At 44.5% G+C, this 14,657-nt stretch overlaps 1 protein-coding gene across 1 annotated transcript in view; it reads left to right on the forward strand.

The window, feature by feature from the left end:
• LOC115310918 overlaps positions 1 to 14,657 on the forward strand; it is a 76,050-nt gene that overhangs the window by 11,203 nt on the left and 50,190 nt on the right. The window contains exons 2-5 of the mRNA XM_040214941.1: positions 3,291 to 3,359; positions 6,504 to 6,616; positions 14,365 to 14,439; positions 14,496 to 14,641. Coding sequence (XP_040070875.1) covers positions 3,291 to 3,359; positions 6,504 to 6,616; positions 14,365 to 14,439; positions 14,496 to 14,641 — 403 coding nt within the window. The remainder of the gene's footprint in view (positions 1 to 3,290; positions 3,360 to 6,503; positions 6,617 to 14,364; positions 14,440 to 14,495; positions 14,642 to 14,657) is intronic.

Raw genomic sequence — 14,657 nt, forward strand, 5'->3', positions numbered from 1 at the left:
ATCATCAGTCATCTCCAAGAATAGATGCCCGGGTTGGTGTGGGAAACGGGTCAATCTAGGGTGCCTACATGTTTCCGCTGCATCCGCTGAGCGGCGGAAACATGTAGGCACCCTAGGTCAGTCGCGTTCGTTCCTTTGCCTTGGTGCTGTTCTGAAAAAAAGGAAGCTCTCCCCATAACGTGCCCCAAAACAAAGTCGTGTTGGATTCCGTCCGATCGTCAAAATGTGACTGCCGTGGATTGCGACTGTGTTATATAAGATCGCTCTCAAATAATTTTTTTTTCATATAACGCTGCATCGTGTGGTGCGTACAATATATTGTTCGAATGTTAGCACTCGCTAAATTGTAATAACCGTGTCCTGTTCATCAATAAACACGCTATTTGTGAGCCGTGAAAAATACTTGCCTTTCGGCTATCTTCTGTGGTATATCATTTTCGACAGCTAAGCGCTTTGTCGTTTGACACGTGGCTAATCGGGCAGCGCCTTCAAAACTAATCGTAAAAAAAATGATAACTAACATTGTAGTCAGATTCGTTCTGTCGCAGCCGTACCCAACAAAAATAGTTTACGGTTTTTTTTTGTTTTTTTTTTGATGGGCTAGAGTGATTTTGTAATGTCCTCGGAAACTTACGTGCACCATGAAACACAAAATACGGCGCGAAAAGACGAGAATTTAGACACCAGCAGTGTTGAACCTGCTCCTACGCAGACTCCGCTTATCGAAATCACAGTCCACTCGGTTAGGGTTAGCAGGGACGCCGGTGAGAGTCTAGCCTCAAACCCAGTGACTGGGCTCGAAAACGGTTTGCTGCCCCTGGGGTCGAGTTTTTCTTGGAAAGGTGTATAGTACAGATGTCTATTTGGATGTTGGTTGTTTTCTTGCCTTTGTGGTCATATTTGTATCCTATTTTTTTAAAACTGTACCCACTCTTGATTTTTAATGCCGTCGGCCCCAAGGATATTTAATAACTAAATTAATTAATGAATTAATTAACGGGTGCAACAGTAGTAAAAGAACTTGCGCAGAAGCAACTTTTTTAAAGCAAAGAATGAAACACACGCCCACACAAAATGAAGAGGACTGAACTTTGAAATCGCTCATAGAGGTTGACAATTACGCCAACCGCATTTCAGTTTTGCAAACGGCCCGGTGCCGTTGCCTTAGCAATAAGCAATCACGTGGCGCATTTAGCGCTGAAGGGTATGTAATTGGGCTAGTTGGTGATTCACTGCACACAATAGAAGCGCTAAAAATACAACGACAGACCGGTTAAAGGACGACGGACATCACGGAGCGTTGAAAGCGTTCTTTCCGCTACCTCGAGCACAGTGGCGTAGTCAAGTGCGAAGAGCACGACGATAAAAGCTGAGTAATGGCGTCACAGTAGCCGGACACTCACAACATTCCCAGACGTTACGAAAGGATGCCTAGAAAGAGTAATGTCTACAGGCAATTTATGTGATTTAGGACATAAAATTGAGGCATATTTTAGAAATAAATTTTGGTGTTCACCGAAACGTGTGCTTATTCACAAACAGAAGAAATATTGCTATCATTTGACCTCAGTAGCCGTTTTATCCCAAATAATTCACTCTGGTAGTTAAAATATATAGTTAAACTGGTTTAAACATGCATAAAATCTTGCAGATATTTACAGTTTTCAGTATGACCCTTTCAAAGCATTTGTGAACATGCTATGCCTTCTTAGGCACCCAAAACGAACGTCCCTAATAGGTGGTATTCACTGAGCCTGCAGGTTCGATTTTGCCAGGGAGCGCCACCGTCGATCCGCCATCTTCGAGGTCTCGGTTTGACTGGCTTGGGTACGCTACGCGGTCGTCCGCTGCTAGTGTGTGCTAATTTCATATCGTTGAAACTTCGTAGAACAGAAGAGAGAAGAAAAGTTGGTCTCGGGGGCGGGCCGTTTTCTTTGTTGCCGCCGAGTACCACGTGTAAAGGCTGAACCGCATGTAAGCAATTTGGCGAGCGACGGGACGAGACGAGCGACAGCGACGAGACAAGCGACGACGACCCGCTTCGCTGTCGCTCGGTCACTCGCGCGACGTGGCAAACCGCATGAAAGCGACGGGAGCAAGCGACCAAGGCGATATGCGACCCTTTCTAAAATCCAAAAACCGAGCGACGCGACGACCGACCGCGAGAAATCTCCGTCACTCGTCGCCGACTCCCGTCGCTGTCGCCATCGCTCGCTAAATCGCTTACATGCGGCTCACCCTTCTCTGTCACTCGTCGCGTAGCTCGGTTTTGGGATTTCTAGAAAACTTAGCGCTCATCGCCTTGGTCGTGTGCTCCCGTCGCTTTTATGCGGTTTGCCTCGTCGCGCGAGTGACCGAGCGGCAGCGAAGCGGGTCGCCGTCGCTTGTCTTCCCGCTCGCCAAATCGCTTACATGCGGTTTTTAAATCGCTTGGGCTAATAAAAAATGCGCCGCATTTTTTATAAGCTGCGCACTCTGTGAGCCGCACAGTATGTTTCTGCACAGGAACGAACACCGAAGGCACGACGTATGTACGACACAGCGGCGATGGAGCAATACGGTTACACGGCCGTAGTACAGAAAATCCGCTAGAGAAAAACAATAAACTAGTAAAACAAAACGAAGAGTAATCACACCGTGCTACAAAAGCACCAAAGTAGAAAAATTAGTTCTTGCAAGAGCTACCGCCGTCGGCACGGCGGGCGACACGGAGTGCTTCATGGAGCCGAGGGAGCAACGCGGCCGCGGTAAACGAGTCCGATAGCGACAAAAACGAACTAAAACACACAAAAAATACTCCCACGGCGCTTCAAAAGCACCAAAGTATAAGAATAACCCCTAGTTTCGATCAAAAAGACCCTTTAAAGTTGTAAAATACTGCTAAACCACGCTCAAAAGGTCCGGCCAGATGGCATTCGCGATAGCAAGAGACCTCGAAGATGGCGACCGTGGTGGGCGATGCCAGCGAACCTAGCGAGTGACGTCAAGTGAATGTCACCTATAGATTGTGTCAGACGATCTAGCGGGTGTTGTAAAATGTTTAAAAGAAAATTGTTTGTAGCGCTCATCACTTCGGTCATTGACCACATCCGCGCACATGGCTGATGTGACGCCAATGTTTGTGAATAAATTGCTGTAATCGCATTAATGTAACAACATTAAGCTTTCTTCAAATCACAATTTACTTCTGCGATGTTGAAAAATGTGTTGGCACTTTTTTTTAACGTGAATATTACGTCCAAACGAGAGATATGCTTCAATCGATGCACTTGCTTCTTCGTTTTTTTCAGGAACGTCACTCAATGCATATTCAGATGGGGACGCTGGGAGCAACAGCCATATAAAAATGATAGAACCCCGTAAGTATCTACTTTAAGTGTGAATTTGTTTACTAGGTGGCTGATATTTGTTTGGCTAGACTAGAAAAAAAAAAGAACCGTTCAGTTGAAGTTTTCTCGACTCGTGCTATAATAAAATGAAAACTAAATGTAACCCCGAAAAATAGGTGCTTATGTTTGAAGGAAGAAAACATTGAAGGTTTAATTACCAATAAAGAAAATATATAGCGGCATAAATGTTGATGTAATAGAAAGATGAAATCTATAAAGTGGAGACTATTGCGCAGTTTTCGTAGACCGCGTTTCCCCCTTCGCAAAGCCCTCCTCAACGAAGAAACCGCTACTTTGCTTTGACTGTGAAGTTCCGGGTATCGTAGCGGGTTGCGGAAATCGTTGCGGGACGGCGAAAAGGATTTAAGAAAACTCCCATTTGCTGAAGAAACTACGGATGTTTCAAAATATTCAGATTCCACCCGATGTCTCACATCTCTCTAATACCCTTGTAACACGGGCGCCCTTAACTGGAGTTACGGTAAGCCACAGGGACAGCATTTTGAGGCTATGCAGTCAAAGCCACGGGCTCACGTGCACTTGATCGAGCATCTTGAGCACCTATATCAAAGTAGTGTACGCGCACTCTCACTTCTTCTAAGATAGCTATCCGAGAGTATAGTGCGGTAACTGTGTTGACGCGTAGAAATAGTTAAAGCTCAGTTAACTGCGGTTGAGGGTGCATGTGTAACACCGGCATAAGTCGACTCTCAACACTATATAGTGTGGTGTTGTAGGGTGAAAGAATATTATCGAACATACTCAGTCGCTGAGGGGCTTCCCCAACAAGTTTATATGCCAATACCATGTCCCATCTATCTCGCCCGGCGCCTTGAAACATTGACCGGTTGCGCAGTTACCTTTTTTTTTCCGTTGAATGAAACCTTTTATTTTTTACGAGATATTCTGGACCCGTTTGGATACACTAAAAAAAGTCGGTGCGTCTACTTTCCCGCCAACACTCGGAGAGCCAATCACCGCAAATTACGGAGGCAGCTCAGCAAATGACGATGCCGAAACTTTTGTTTAGACCAAAAAACGCACCCTGATTTGTGACATTAAGCAATGCAAGCGTAACTTTTTGCATTGCTAAATGCCACAACTAAATCTGTTTTTTTTTTTTGTGTGTGTGTGTGTCTACACATATGTTTTGGCATCGCCATTCGCTCAGCCGCCTCGGGAAGTTGTAGTGATTGGCTCTCCAAGTGTCGGTTCGGGCAAAGGAAACGCGCGGGCTTTTTGTAGAGTGGTAAGAGCCATTGAGTCGATTAAGGCATACCGAGCCACTTTTCCTATATTCTAACAAATGCCTGCCCGTCAATTTGCCCGCAAAACACTCAAGGAGCCAATATCTGTGATCTACGAAATCAGCTCAGCGAATGATGAGGCCGAACATCCGTCCAGACCTAAAAATGAAGTCTGCGTTGTGGCATTGCGCAATGCAAAGCGCCATGCTTGTATTGCAATGTCACAGCGCAGACTTAATTTTGAGGTCTAAGCAGGTGTTCCGCCTCATCATTTGATGAGCTGATTTCGTAGACCACAGAAATTGGCTCTTCGAGTGTTTGGCGGGTAAGTAGACACGCAGTCAATTGCAAGAGCCGGGATCACCAAATTGTCCGTTATGTTTTTTTCGTTGAGTTGGAGGTCCAGTATTATTTATGATTGATACTTAATATTGGTTGAATACCGTGATATCGAAAATATTGGATGAATATTTAGTAAAACTATCGTCCATAAATAATGATACAACTATTTGTAACCGAGGGTGTAAGCTAGAAAAAATGAAATACAGACCTATGACAAGAAATCTTTCCGTGCCTTAATATTTACACAAACACAATCCACATATCTAAATATCATTAAAATAGTTTTAATCGCATGACCTCGAAATTGGGTTTCGTTCCGCGCAGTAGCGACCAATCAGGATTTAATCAATTGCCCTATTTTATTCGTTTATGTTGACGTCACAAAGTTCGTAATTTCGAGAACCTACTATTTCTAGTATATAGTCACAAATACAAATACCTGATAAAATACCAAGAAATTTTATAAACCCAAAAACTGCAGTGATTGCATTGATTAAAATACCAATCAAACGTATAAAGCCTCAAATTTAAAAAAAAAACAAAAAAACGTACAATTTTGAGGGTTTTAACATTCTGTTAATCTCTTGATTCGATTTTATTTTTTTTTTCTTGCTCCTACACTACACTGTTCTTTAGCGAGGCACTATACACTAGCGCTGTGCACATAAGAAAGAACAAGTTATTATTTCAAAACGCAGAAATAGTTAACTGTCATTTTCTAAACGGTAGTATTTAGTTATTATTTTTGAGCTTGAAATAAATTTTAAAAAGTTAGATCGAGAAAATGAAACTAGGGTTACGGGCTGGATAACACTAGCGGTGGTAATAAAAGCCCAAAACTTGAGCACTGGACGTTATCGGGATGAAAAGATAGCGACGAAAAACAAAACTTTTCTATGTGGCTGTGTTCGCTTAAGCCTAATATTCATCAAGTGAAATTTAAGATTGTAAGAAAATGTAGCAAATATGTCGGTGAAAAACACTTGTCAGCAAGAAGGAAAACAATGTTTCCTTTTTAACTGACAAGTTTTTTTCCACCGAAATAAATGCTACGGACGCCCACAATCTAAAATATTCGTGTGACGCAAATTACGCTTGGGTGGACGTCTGCTCATAAATTTTTTTTTTCTTTCTTTTGTACCTTTCGACCCCTCTAAGGTCGCGTGCTCAACATTTTACATTTTATTACCACCACTAGCGTCACTTTCTTGCAGAGTTTCAGCTCTCTGCAATACGTGGTTTATTTATGCGGTACGAAACACCGGGTTTTATTTTGTTGATTTCACCCTGAATTATACTTAAAACCAAAAGCTTTTAAGAAGTAAGATGCAAGCATAGAATAAAATGTAAAAAAACTGTCACAATGAGAGTCGAAGTTGTTTTTGCCTTCCAGATTTTGTTTTATTCCAAATATTGTGAATATAAGGCTATTTTTTATGTGTAAAGTCGTTTAAAACAGCAAAATGACTTCGATTCACAGTCACTTGGTTTTGTTTTTTCAACTACATCCCCTTCTGCTTTCCAGGTGGAATATCTGTTAAAGGTTGGGCTCATCTTGAACTTTACTTTCTCTTTGATAAAGCGCACAAGGAACGTGTACAACGGGAGAGTAAATATTTAAAAGGGTTTGTGGAAAATGTAAGTAGATCTGAATTATGTTGGACAAAGGAAAGCAAAAATATCCTTCTAATAATGCTGTGACTTGGTCACTGATGTGTTAGTTCACCGGCTTGACTGCGTTTTTTTTTCACTTTCTTCGTTAATATTTTGGTTTTTAAAATATCCCTATTTTCGTGAATAATGTCATGAAGAATTAAATATTAAAATATATAATTCTAAAATTTATTTGTCGAGCTATTTCCAGTAATAAAGATTTATTCCTGCAAATATTATAAAAAGAACCATTTATAAATCGCGCAGAATGAAATTGTGACTTTATAACTCTATCTGTTACACTGCTGTGAGTTTTCGCAAGTCTCAAAACCTAACTAGATAACCGAGGGTATCAACGTACAGGATTGAAATTTTAGGCAATTGACACAAGAATAATGACAAAACTGTGACCCAAGTATTCCCGCGAGCACGAGCAGTGAGCGAGATCCTTCTTCCTTATGGTCCAACGTTGAGGATAAATCGGATATTGTTCTTGGTCGCTCTTTTGGAAGCCACCGTTTTTACAGTGAGTCCTGCAGCATATTGAGACATTCACGAAACTACTGTGAGAGCGCATTTGAGAATAAAGTGTTTTCTAACTAGGGGGCCCCAATGGTAGCGGGTTTCTAAGTCATAGCGGCGAACCAGTGCTGCGATACTCGCGCTGGGTTTTCAATACGTCGCATGACAGGCTTGCATTTTTCGCTTGCAGCAGCAACACTTTGTGTTGCTTGTGTCACAAATATTGGACAAGGTGCGACTAAACGTATCCGTTTTTACAAATCGCGAAACGCCTGACTGTCTGAACTGAAGACCAAATCGATACGATTCATACACATATAAGCGCATCCCCGGCATTTGAGGTTTACGAAAATCGTTTTTACGTCTCCCTTGTAACTCGGTTCTTGTGCAACTTTTGCGTTATTTTGCTAAACTTTGCCTCAATAAACTGATTTCACAAAGCGTTTCACGCATGCGCGATGCAGCCATAACTATAGTTGAAGGAAGAGCCACTTACGCTTCAGAGTAATGAGATGTAAGGCATTTAGGTGGTTAAAATCATGATTGCCACTTATCTGAAGCTTTATCTGAAATCTCAGGAACGGTTTTTCCGTCCTCCAGATATGTTAGAACAGTTCGCGACAGAGCAAAACGGTATCGACTGAGCTTCCTACCGCCGTGTCGGAAGCTTAGAAAGTCACATTTTTGAATTGCGACCATCCAGAGTGCGCCTACTTTGCTCTAATCACCAAGATGGCGGCGCCCACTAGCAGATCGGGGAACGGAGTGTCAATATTCTAAGTGTAGCTCATTAAATCAATCTCACTAACCGCTCATTCACACTGGAAGCGGATCCGCGTTCGCAAAGCGGTTGCGAACGCGGTTGTGTAAAGATCCAGTATACAATTGCACGCGCACTCGATGCCATCGAGTGCGCGTGCAATTGCACTGGATCCTTATACAACCGCGTTCGCAATCGCTTTGCGAACGCGGATCGGCTTCCAGTGTGAATGAGCGGTAAGCGCTGGGCGCATGCGTGACACCGCCATAACTTTAGTTCACAGGAGGCATGACGGCCGTGCATGCCAGGGCTCGTGCCGTCTCGTGCTTTACACGCGCAGAGCTCAAGCGTGGTTGTTGCACGTGCAGAGAGACTACTTCCCTCGATGCTTTGCGGCAGTGGTGGCGTAGTTAAACTGTCTGGTGAGTTCGGTCTTTTTTGGCTCTAGTTCACAGGAGGCAAAAGTCAGTTCACCAGACAGCCCGCGCCGTCGCCTGCTCCGCTCGCCCAACCCCGCAGTGGGGTTCTCGCGCAAATTGTGATACAACGAAACTGGCTGATGAGAGTTGCGCAGGAGTTGCGATGACGTTATAATGACACTGAGCTCCGCATTGCTCTGTTTGAAAAATAGTGGGTAGACCTCAACGCTAGGCGCCTCGAGGTCTACCCACTATTCTCTTTCGAACAGCCAATACGAGCTCAGCGTTCTGACACTACCGCAACCCCTGTACAAGAAGCAGACGAACTTGCACTCCGCATAGGGCCCAAGTCGGGTCGCTCTCAGGAATAAGTAATTGTAAAGTAATTGCATTACTTTTGAAAAGTAATTCGCAATCGCAATTATTACTTTTAACGTAGTAGTTATTGTAACTGAAGTTAAACTACTTTTCAAGCAAGGTAATTTTAAATATAATTAAATTACATTTTGGAAGTAATTTACCAATACATGATTCTAGTACATGGTAGTAACATCGGTCTATTAAAGGGGTATAGAAACGAAATGTTCGCACTTATTTAATTGTGCAGATGTGGTCTATGTTCTGAAGTGAAGTGTAAACTGAAGTGCCTGGGGTGGTCTCTGAAGCTTCGTTGGAATGGCGCCACGTCGTGAGCTCCTAAAAACAGCGCCACTTTGCGGCGGTCCCCGAAAGTTGGTCCCCGAAAGTTGGTCCCCGAAAGTTCGCGGAGCTCGCCGATTGGACGTCGGCGACAAAAACACGAAGTCATCGTCGTGATTGTCTAATCGGTGCGTTCCGTCAACTTCGGCCCAACTTTGTGTTTGACGAGTTTAAGGCCCCTGGTGGAACCGAGCTGCTCAGTCGCTGCGGCTGGCCAGAGCGCCGCGACGGCAGAAATCACGCCACTCTAGGGCCAAAATCGCTCCATGTGAAACTCGCTTGACATGGAGAACTGGACGCTCGTCGCGCACAAAAATACCGGCATTGTCGCGAATGACATTAAGCCGGGGGTCACTCAGTTAAATAATTGGGGTTGCGGGGATATTTATACAGCGTATAGTTGTCAGCCATTTCAAACGAGTCACTTGCTGTAGATGAGCAATTTAGCCAGCGCAGTGCAAACTGCTAGCCTGGGGTCTTTAACGAGCACCACGCTGTAGTGGTACACGACCGCACGCCGGTACGATGCTCATCTAGATCGAAACGGGCACGGGTGGGGATTGAGCCCAGGATCTTTGGGTTCTGCAGCGTGAGCTTTCGCCCCACGTGCTCCGAGCTCATGTGCGCCCACTCGGCCACCGATCCCCCTGCCACGCAGTTCATACATCATGCAAAAGGCAGTCTGCAAACACGAGCTACCGCGATATCTGTGGTTCGAATGCCACGTGTCAAGTTTCCTCCTTGAACTCATTGTCACGCGGTCTTCGAAGCACGGATCTCGCGGTGACTCGCGTTTAGATCTTTTGGCAGACTGTCTTTTCTATGATGTGTAAGCAACGTGACTCCGGATGTTACGGGAAAGCTATTCATAGGCTAGAGCCCCTAACTAAGCTAGGCATCAGAGTAACTTCAGTCGTCCTAGGGCTGAAGTTATGTGAAGCTTTGTGTAAAAGCGCAGGAAACGCTTTTCCGCCCTCCAGAAACATTAAAACGATTCGCGATAGAGCGAAACAATATCAACTGAGCTTTCTAACACTGTATCTAAAGCTGAGAAAGTCATGTTTTTGTATTGTGACGACTGACATTTCTGTCTGATCTGCATTAGGTACCAAGATTGCGACGCACACTAGCAGATCGGAGAGCACTAAATAGGCCACGCTTCAAAGTAACGACACTGGCCCATCTTGTGAATTGAAACCATGGTTGCCAGTTATCTGAAGCTTTATCTGAAATCACGGGAAGCGCTTTTTCGTCCCCCGCAAGTGTTAAAGCAGTTCGCCTAAGCAATCTTACATGAGCTCCCTTACACCGAATTTAATGCTGAGGAAGTCGCCCTTTTGAATCACAATGATCGGCAGTTGCGTCGGTTTTGCACAAGAGCTAGGATGGCGGCGCCGACAACAATATCGTACAATAGAGTGCCGATGCCCTAAGCGTGGCTTAATTAGTGGCTCTATAGTAAACCACAGAGCGTAGAGTCCTCGTATATTACTATTACGCAAGATTCTCACTCGTTTACACCGCCAGGCGGCAACGCTCGCAACTACAGTACCCTTGGCCGTGCAGGAACTCTTGTGGCGCGTTCACACTGGAAGCGGATCCGCAAACGCGAAGCGGATCCGCGTGTTCTCAACCGCAAAGCGGCTAGGATTGAGAGGTTGGAGAGCGTTTTTGCCGACCGCTTCTGGACCGATTTCACCCAACCGCTTTCACAAACCGCAAAGCAGCAACCTATCACAATGCGACGCTGACGTGACGTCAATGACTTTCGAAACAAGTAGGCACCCTTCGCTGGTGTCCAAGGCGCTGTAGTCCTAGCACTACAGTCATAGCTTTCGACAAATAAACGGAGAAACATGGTGTCCACATCCGTCACTTGGATCCGCCGCGAAAAGAATTGAGTCGTAATTTTAACGCGCTTCGCACCAGTGATTTGGTTCGGGTAAGAGTTTGTTTATTATTCCGGGTGCCATAGCCCGATGCTCGCTGTCTTGTTAGTGTGTGCCCGTAGAACGTCGGAACTCGCCCCTGATCGACCGAACTGTCAGTTTTTCTACCCACTAAGATAGTCGCGTGAACAATTGAAAGCTTTTGACGCCGTGCGTGGCCACCACGAAGGCCGATAGAGACGCCGTGAGCTTGATTGCGTAGCCAACGATTTACCGCGGAGCGGGCAGGGTACCTGCGCTACCTCGACCTGTAACGTTTACTACTAACAAAATAAATAAAGGGAACTTAATCAAGGAATAAAGTGTACGTACCAGACGATGCAGAGGTAATACATACGGCGTTTATTTGAGCTCAATGTCAAACAAACAGTAGACTCGATCGACGTGCGAGTGACGAGAGGAGAGTCCGCCACCAACGAAGCCACGACCGGCTAGCACCAGCAGCAGGGTCCACCCCACCGCTCAGTCACAACTTCGAAAATGATAAGAGCGAACAACAAGGGGTAAAAACTGGCCCTCTGTCCGGAAAACAAGGTCAGCTATTCGGGCGGGAAGGGTCCACTTCGAAGAAAAGGTCGGGGGCATCCTGTTCTAAGTCAGCAAGGCGCGCCTAGCTGGGCTTTGCTTGTGGGCGAAGTTGAGGGCATCACAGGCGAGTTTGGCGGGTCCAGGCTTTTTTTATTCGCCGCCTGAACTCGTGATGCAAGCTAACATCACGGAAAAAATCTTCAGAGTGGCAAAACAGCAAAAGTTCGGCTTTGGATTGTGGATTAAAGCGGATTTTTGATTGTAAAACAAGATTGTCAAACGCAAGTCTCAAAAGATCACGGGTGATCGCCGAGAAACTGCCGACCACCTCTCGGTGTGTCTGAACTAGGTCGCTCGCGAAGCGCATCCGCAACCGCTTCGCGAACGCGGATCTGCTTCCAGTGAGAATGCACCCTTAACGTCACTAGCGCGATACGCACTGCCCCTCTCGCGGGCCGACTTTTAAGCGGAAGGTATATAGCTGGCGATGACGTCATTGTGTTTCCGTACCTAAAGCGTCTGCAAGATACAGAGCAATTATCCCCACTATCTTGTAAAGAGTGGAGAAACCAGTACTTCAAAACTGCTGCGCAAGTCACGGATGGTCGCGCGTGTTGTTTTTGCACGCGGCTAGAGTCAAGTTTTTGTTTGCTTTAGTGCTTCTGAGATAGCTGCGAGCATGATGCGAGAAATACAATTAGGTGACTCCTCTCGCCCCTCTCGCCGGGGAGGAGATACGGACAGAGTGTGTTAGGATCTGGCTTCGAGCAAGAGCTGGCTCGTTTCCCAACAACGTAGAGGGTACTCGGACCAAGAGGACTAATCAGAGTGAAATAGATTGAGAGGCAGAAGGGGCCCACATGCACGAAGGGCGAACGGCGGGCGGCGGGGTTTTAAAATGAAGATCAGAGCCGTTTGTTTATACTAAAAGAGTTTGACCAATGGGTGGAGCTTGTTGCCTGTAAGAAGTAGCGGATTTCGGGATGACACAAAAAGGGGCTACTTCTTTCTCTGCGTTATTCCTGAGAAATCACATTAAATGTATATGAGTCAGAGCCCCAAAATGGCGGACGGAAGTCCTCATCCCCCATTTGTCAGACTACGCTGCTGTGGTTGCAAGACAGTAAAAACCTGATTAAGAACACCAAACTCTTTGAGTATAAACAGCTCTGAGGAAAACAGACCTCTGAGGAAGAAACTCTTCATGCTGATATAACGAAGAAGAGGTGGATAGTCAGGCCCCCTAAATCCGTTTGGAATAGCCTTTACTTCAGCATCACTAATTCAGATTCACTTGAAAACTTCCTGCACCGGCTGGCCGCCTCATAGCAAGCGACTTGCTCATCATGTGAAATTGTATTCATTTATATACATTTTTGTAACCCTCTCCTACGATGCCACTATATTTGGGGTAGTAGCAGTGTAAAATAAATAAATAATAAATAGAACATGCCTTTTGTATTTCTTCCATTAGTATCACTTTAGAATTTGGTCGAATTTATACATCCAATTTTCATTATTTGAGAACTCGTTTTTATTTTTGAAAGCGAAGGTAAAAATATTAACGCAACTGTGCCTCCGCTCATTGTTTAATCATGACTATATTTGTGAGCATATAAAAGGTGTCACGCTGATAAATAAATATATAACTTGTGTATAAATTAAGGCCTCCAATGCTGATACAGTATTAGTTAAACTAGAAGTCATCGGTACAAGACTGTGCAGGACCGAACTTTCACCTCAATTGATAGTGTTTCAGCAATATTGCAGGTTTACCAATTCTTTTTTATTCACTTCTGAACTTGAAAATTTAAAAAAAAGTGAGTCTATGCGTGCAGGGCTATTACTTGTAGAATATAAATTATAATTTTTTAACCAGACACTTTTAATTAACCAAAGTAACCTATGAGGCAGATCGATGATATATCCCTATTGATAAGTCCGGCAAAAACTTCCAGTGACATTCGGTGGAAACGGGTTGCTTTTTACTCATTTTCACTAGAAACCAGCATGGCTTAGCAGTTTTTGGTGGAAATATTACCAGCCGCCACTTTCAGTTACCAGATTTCGGTGGACCTTTTACTGAAGCCACTTTCGGTTAAAATCCGGCAAAAGTTTCCAGTGACATTCGGTGGAAACGGGTTCCTTTCCATTCATTTTCACCAGAAACCAGCGTAAATTATTAGTCTTTCGTGCAAATATTACCGGCAGTCACTTTCGCTGGAAGTTCTACCAGAATCACTTTCGATTACCCGTCGCTGGAATCCTACCGGAAGCTACTCTCGTTTGCCGGACGCCGAACTTCACTGGAAGCCGACGCGAGGGGAACGGCTAAAGGCAAGGAAGCCAAGACGAGCAGGGGGACTGAGTTTGTAATGGTGGTCGCCAATGCAGCGGCATTCTCCTGAGTGTGTGTGTTAGTTCGAGACGACGTTGCAATCCTGCAACAAGTGCATGCAGTGAACTGTTTTGACGATCGAAAAAAGTGGACAGTGATCACCATTAGTTTATTTCATTTAATATATTATCCAGTACTATCTGGTTCATTCTAGAGTTCTTAGAAAATCAACTATAATATCATGCGGAGCCACATTTTTGGGTGCTTTTATGTGCAATAAAATGGCGAGATGCATTAACGCACTACAGCAACGGCGACCACCGCAGGACCGCAGATTTAATTACGGATTTGGGTCTTCAAGATGGCCGATAGATTAAAAGAAACAGTAAAAATTAAGCTTTTTTTATTTCGTGCAGGCTAGTTTGTCCTTTTTAAATAGTGTATTGCTTGTTTTGAAAACACATTAAAACTACAATACTCTACTGCGTCTCATCACCTCTCGTTAATTTTTCTTCCAGATGAATGAAATATTTGACACTCAGAGAAATATACTTCGTGTAACGTTCACTTTTCTAAAGGCCAGCGTGTGGAATGTAAGTGACCTCCGCGTGTGCAGATCTTCTTTGTTTATAGTATCTAATTTCTGCAGCCCGGCAAGCAAGCTCACACATCAGAAGGAAGTCTGAATGCTGAAGTGCTAAAAAGGCTACTGAAGAAACAGGCGACCATAGTAGAGAAGAAATGGAACAAAACGCACCCCTATCAACCCATTAGTGCCGTTATCTTTGTTACCACGTGAGTTTCTCGATTT

Source organism: Ixodes scapularis, unplaced genomic scaffold (assembly GCF_016920785.2).
Source record: "Ixodes scapularis isolate PalLabHiFi unplaced genomic scaffold, ASM1692078v2 PGA_scaffold4__175_contigs__length_147842914, whole genome shotgun sequence".
NCBI lineage: Eukaryota > Metazoa > Arthropoda > Arachnida > Ixodida > Ixodidae > Ixodes > Ixodes scapularis.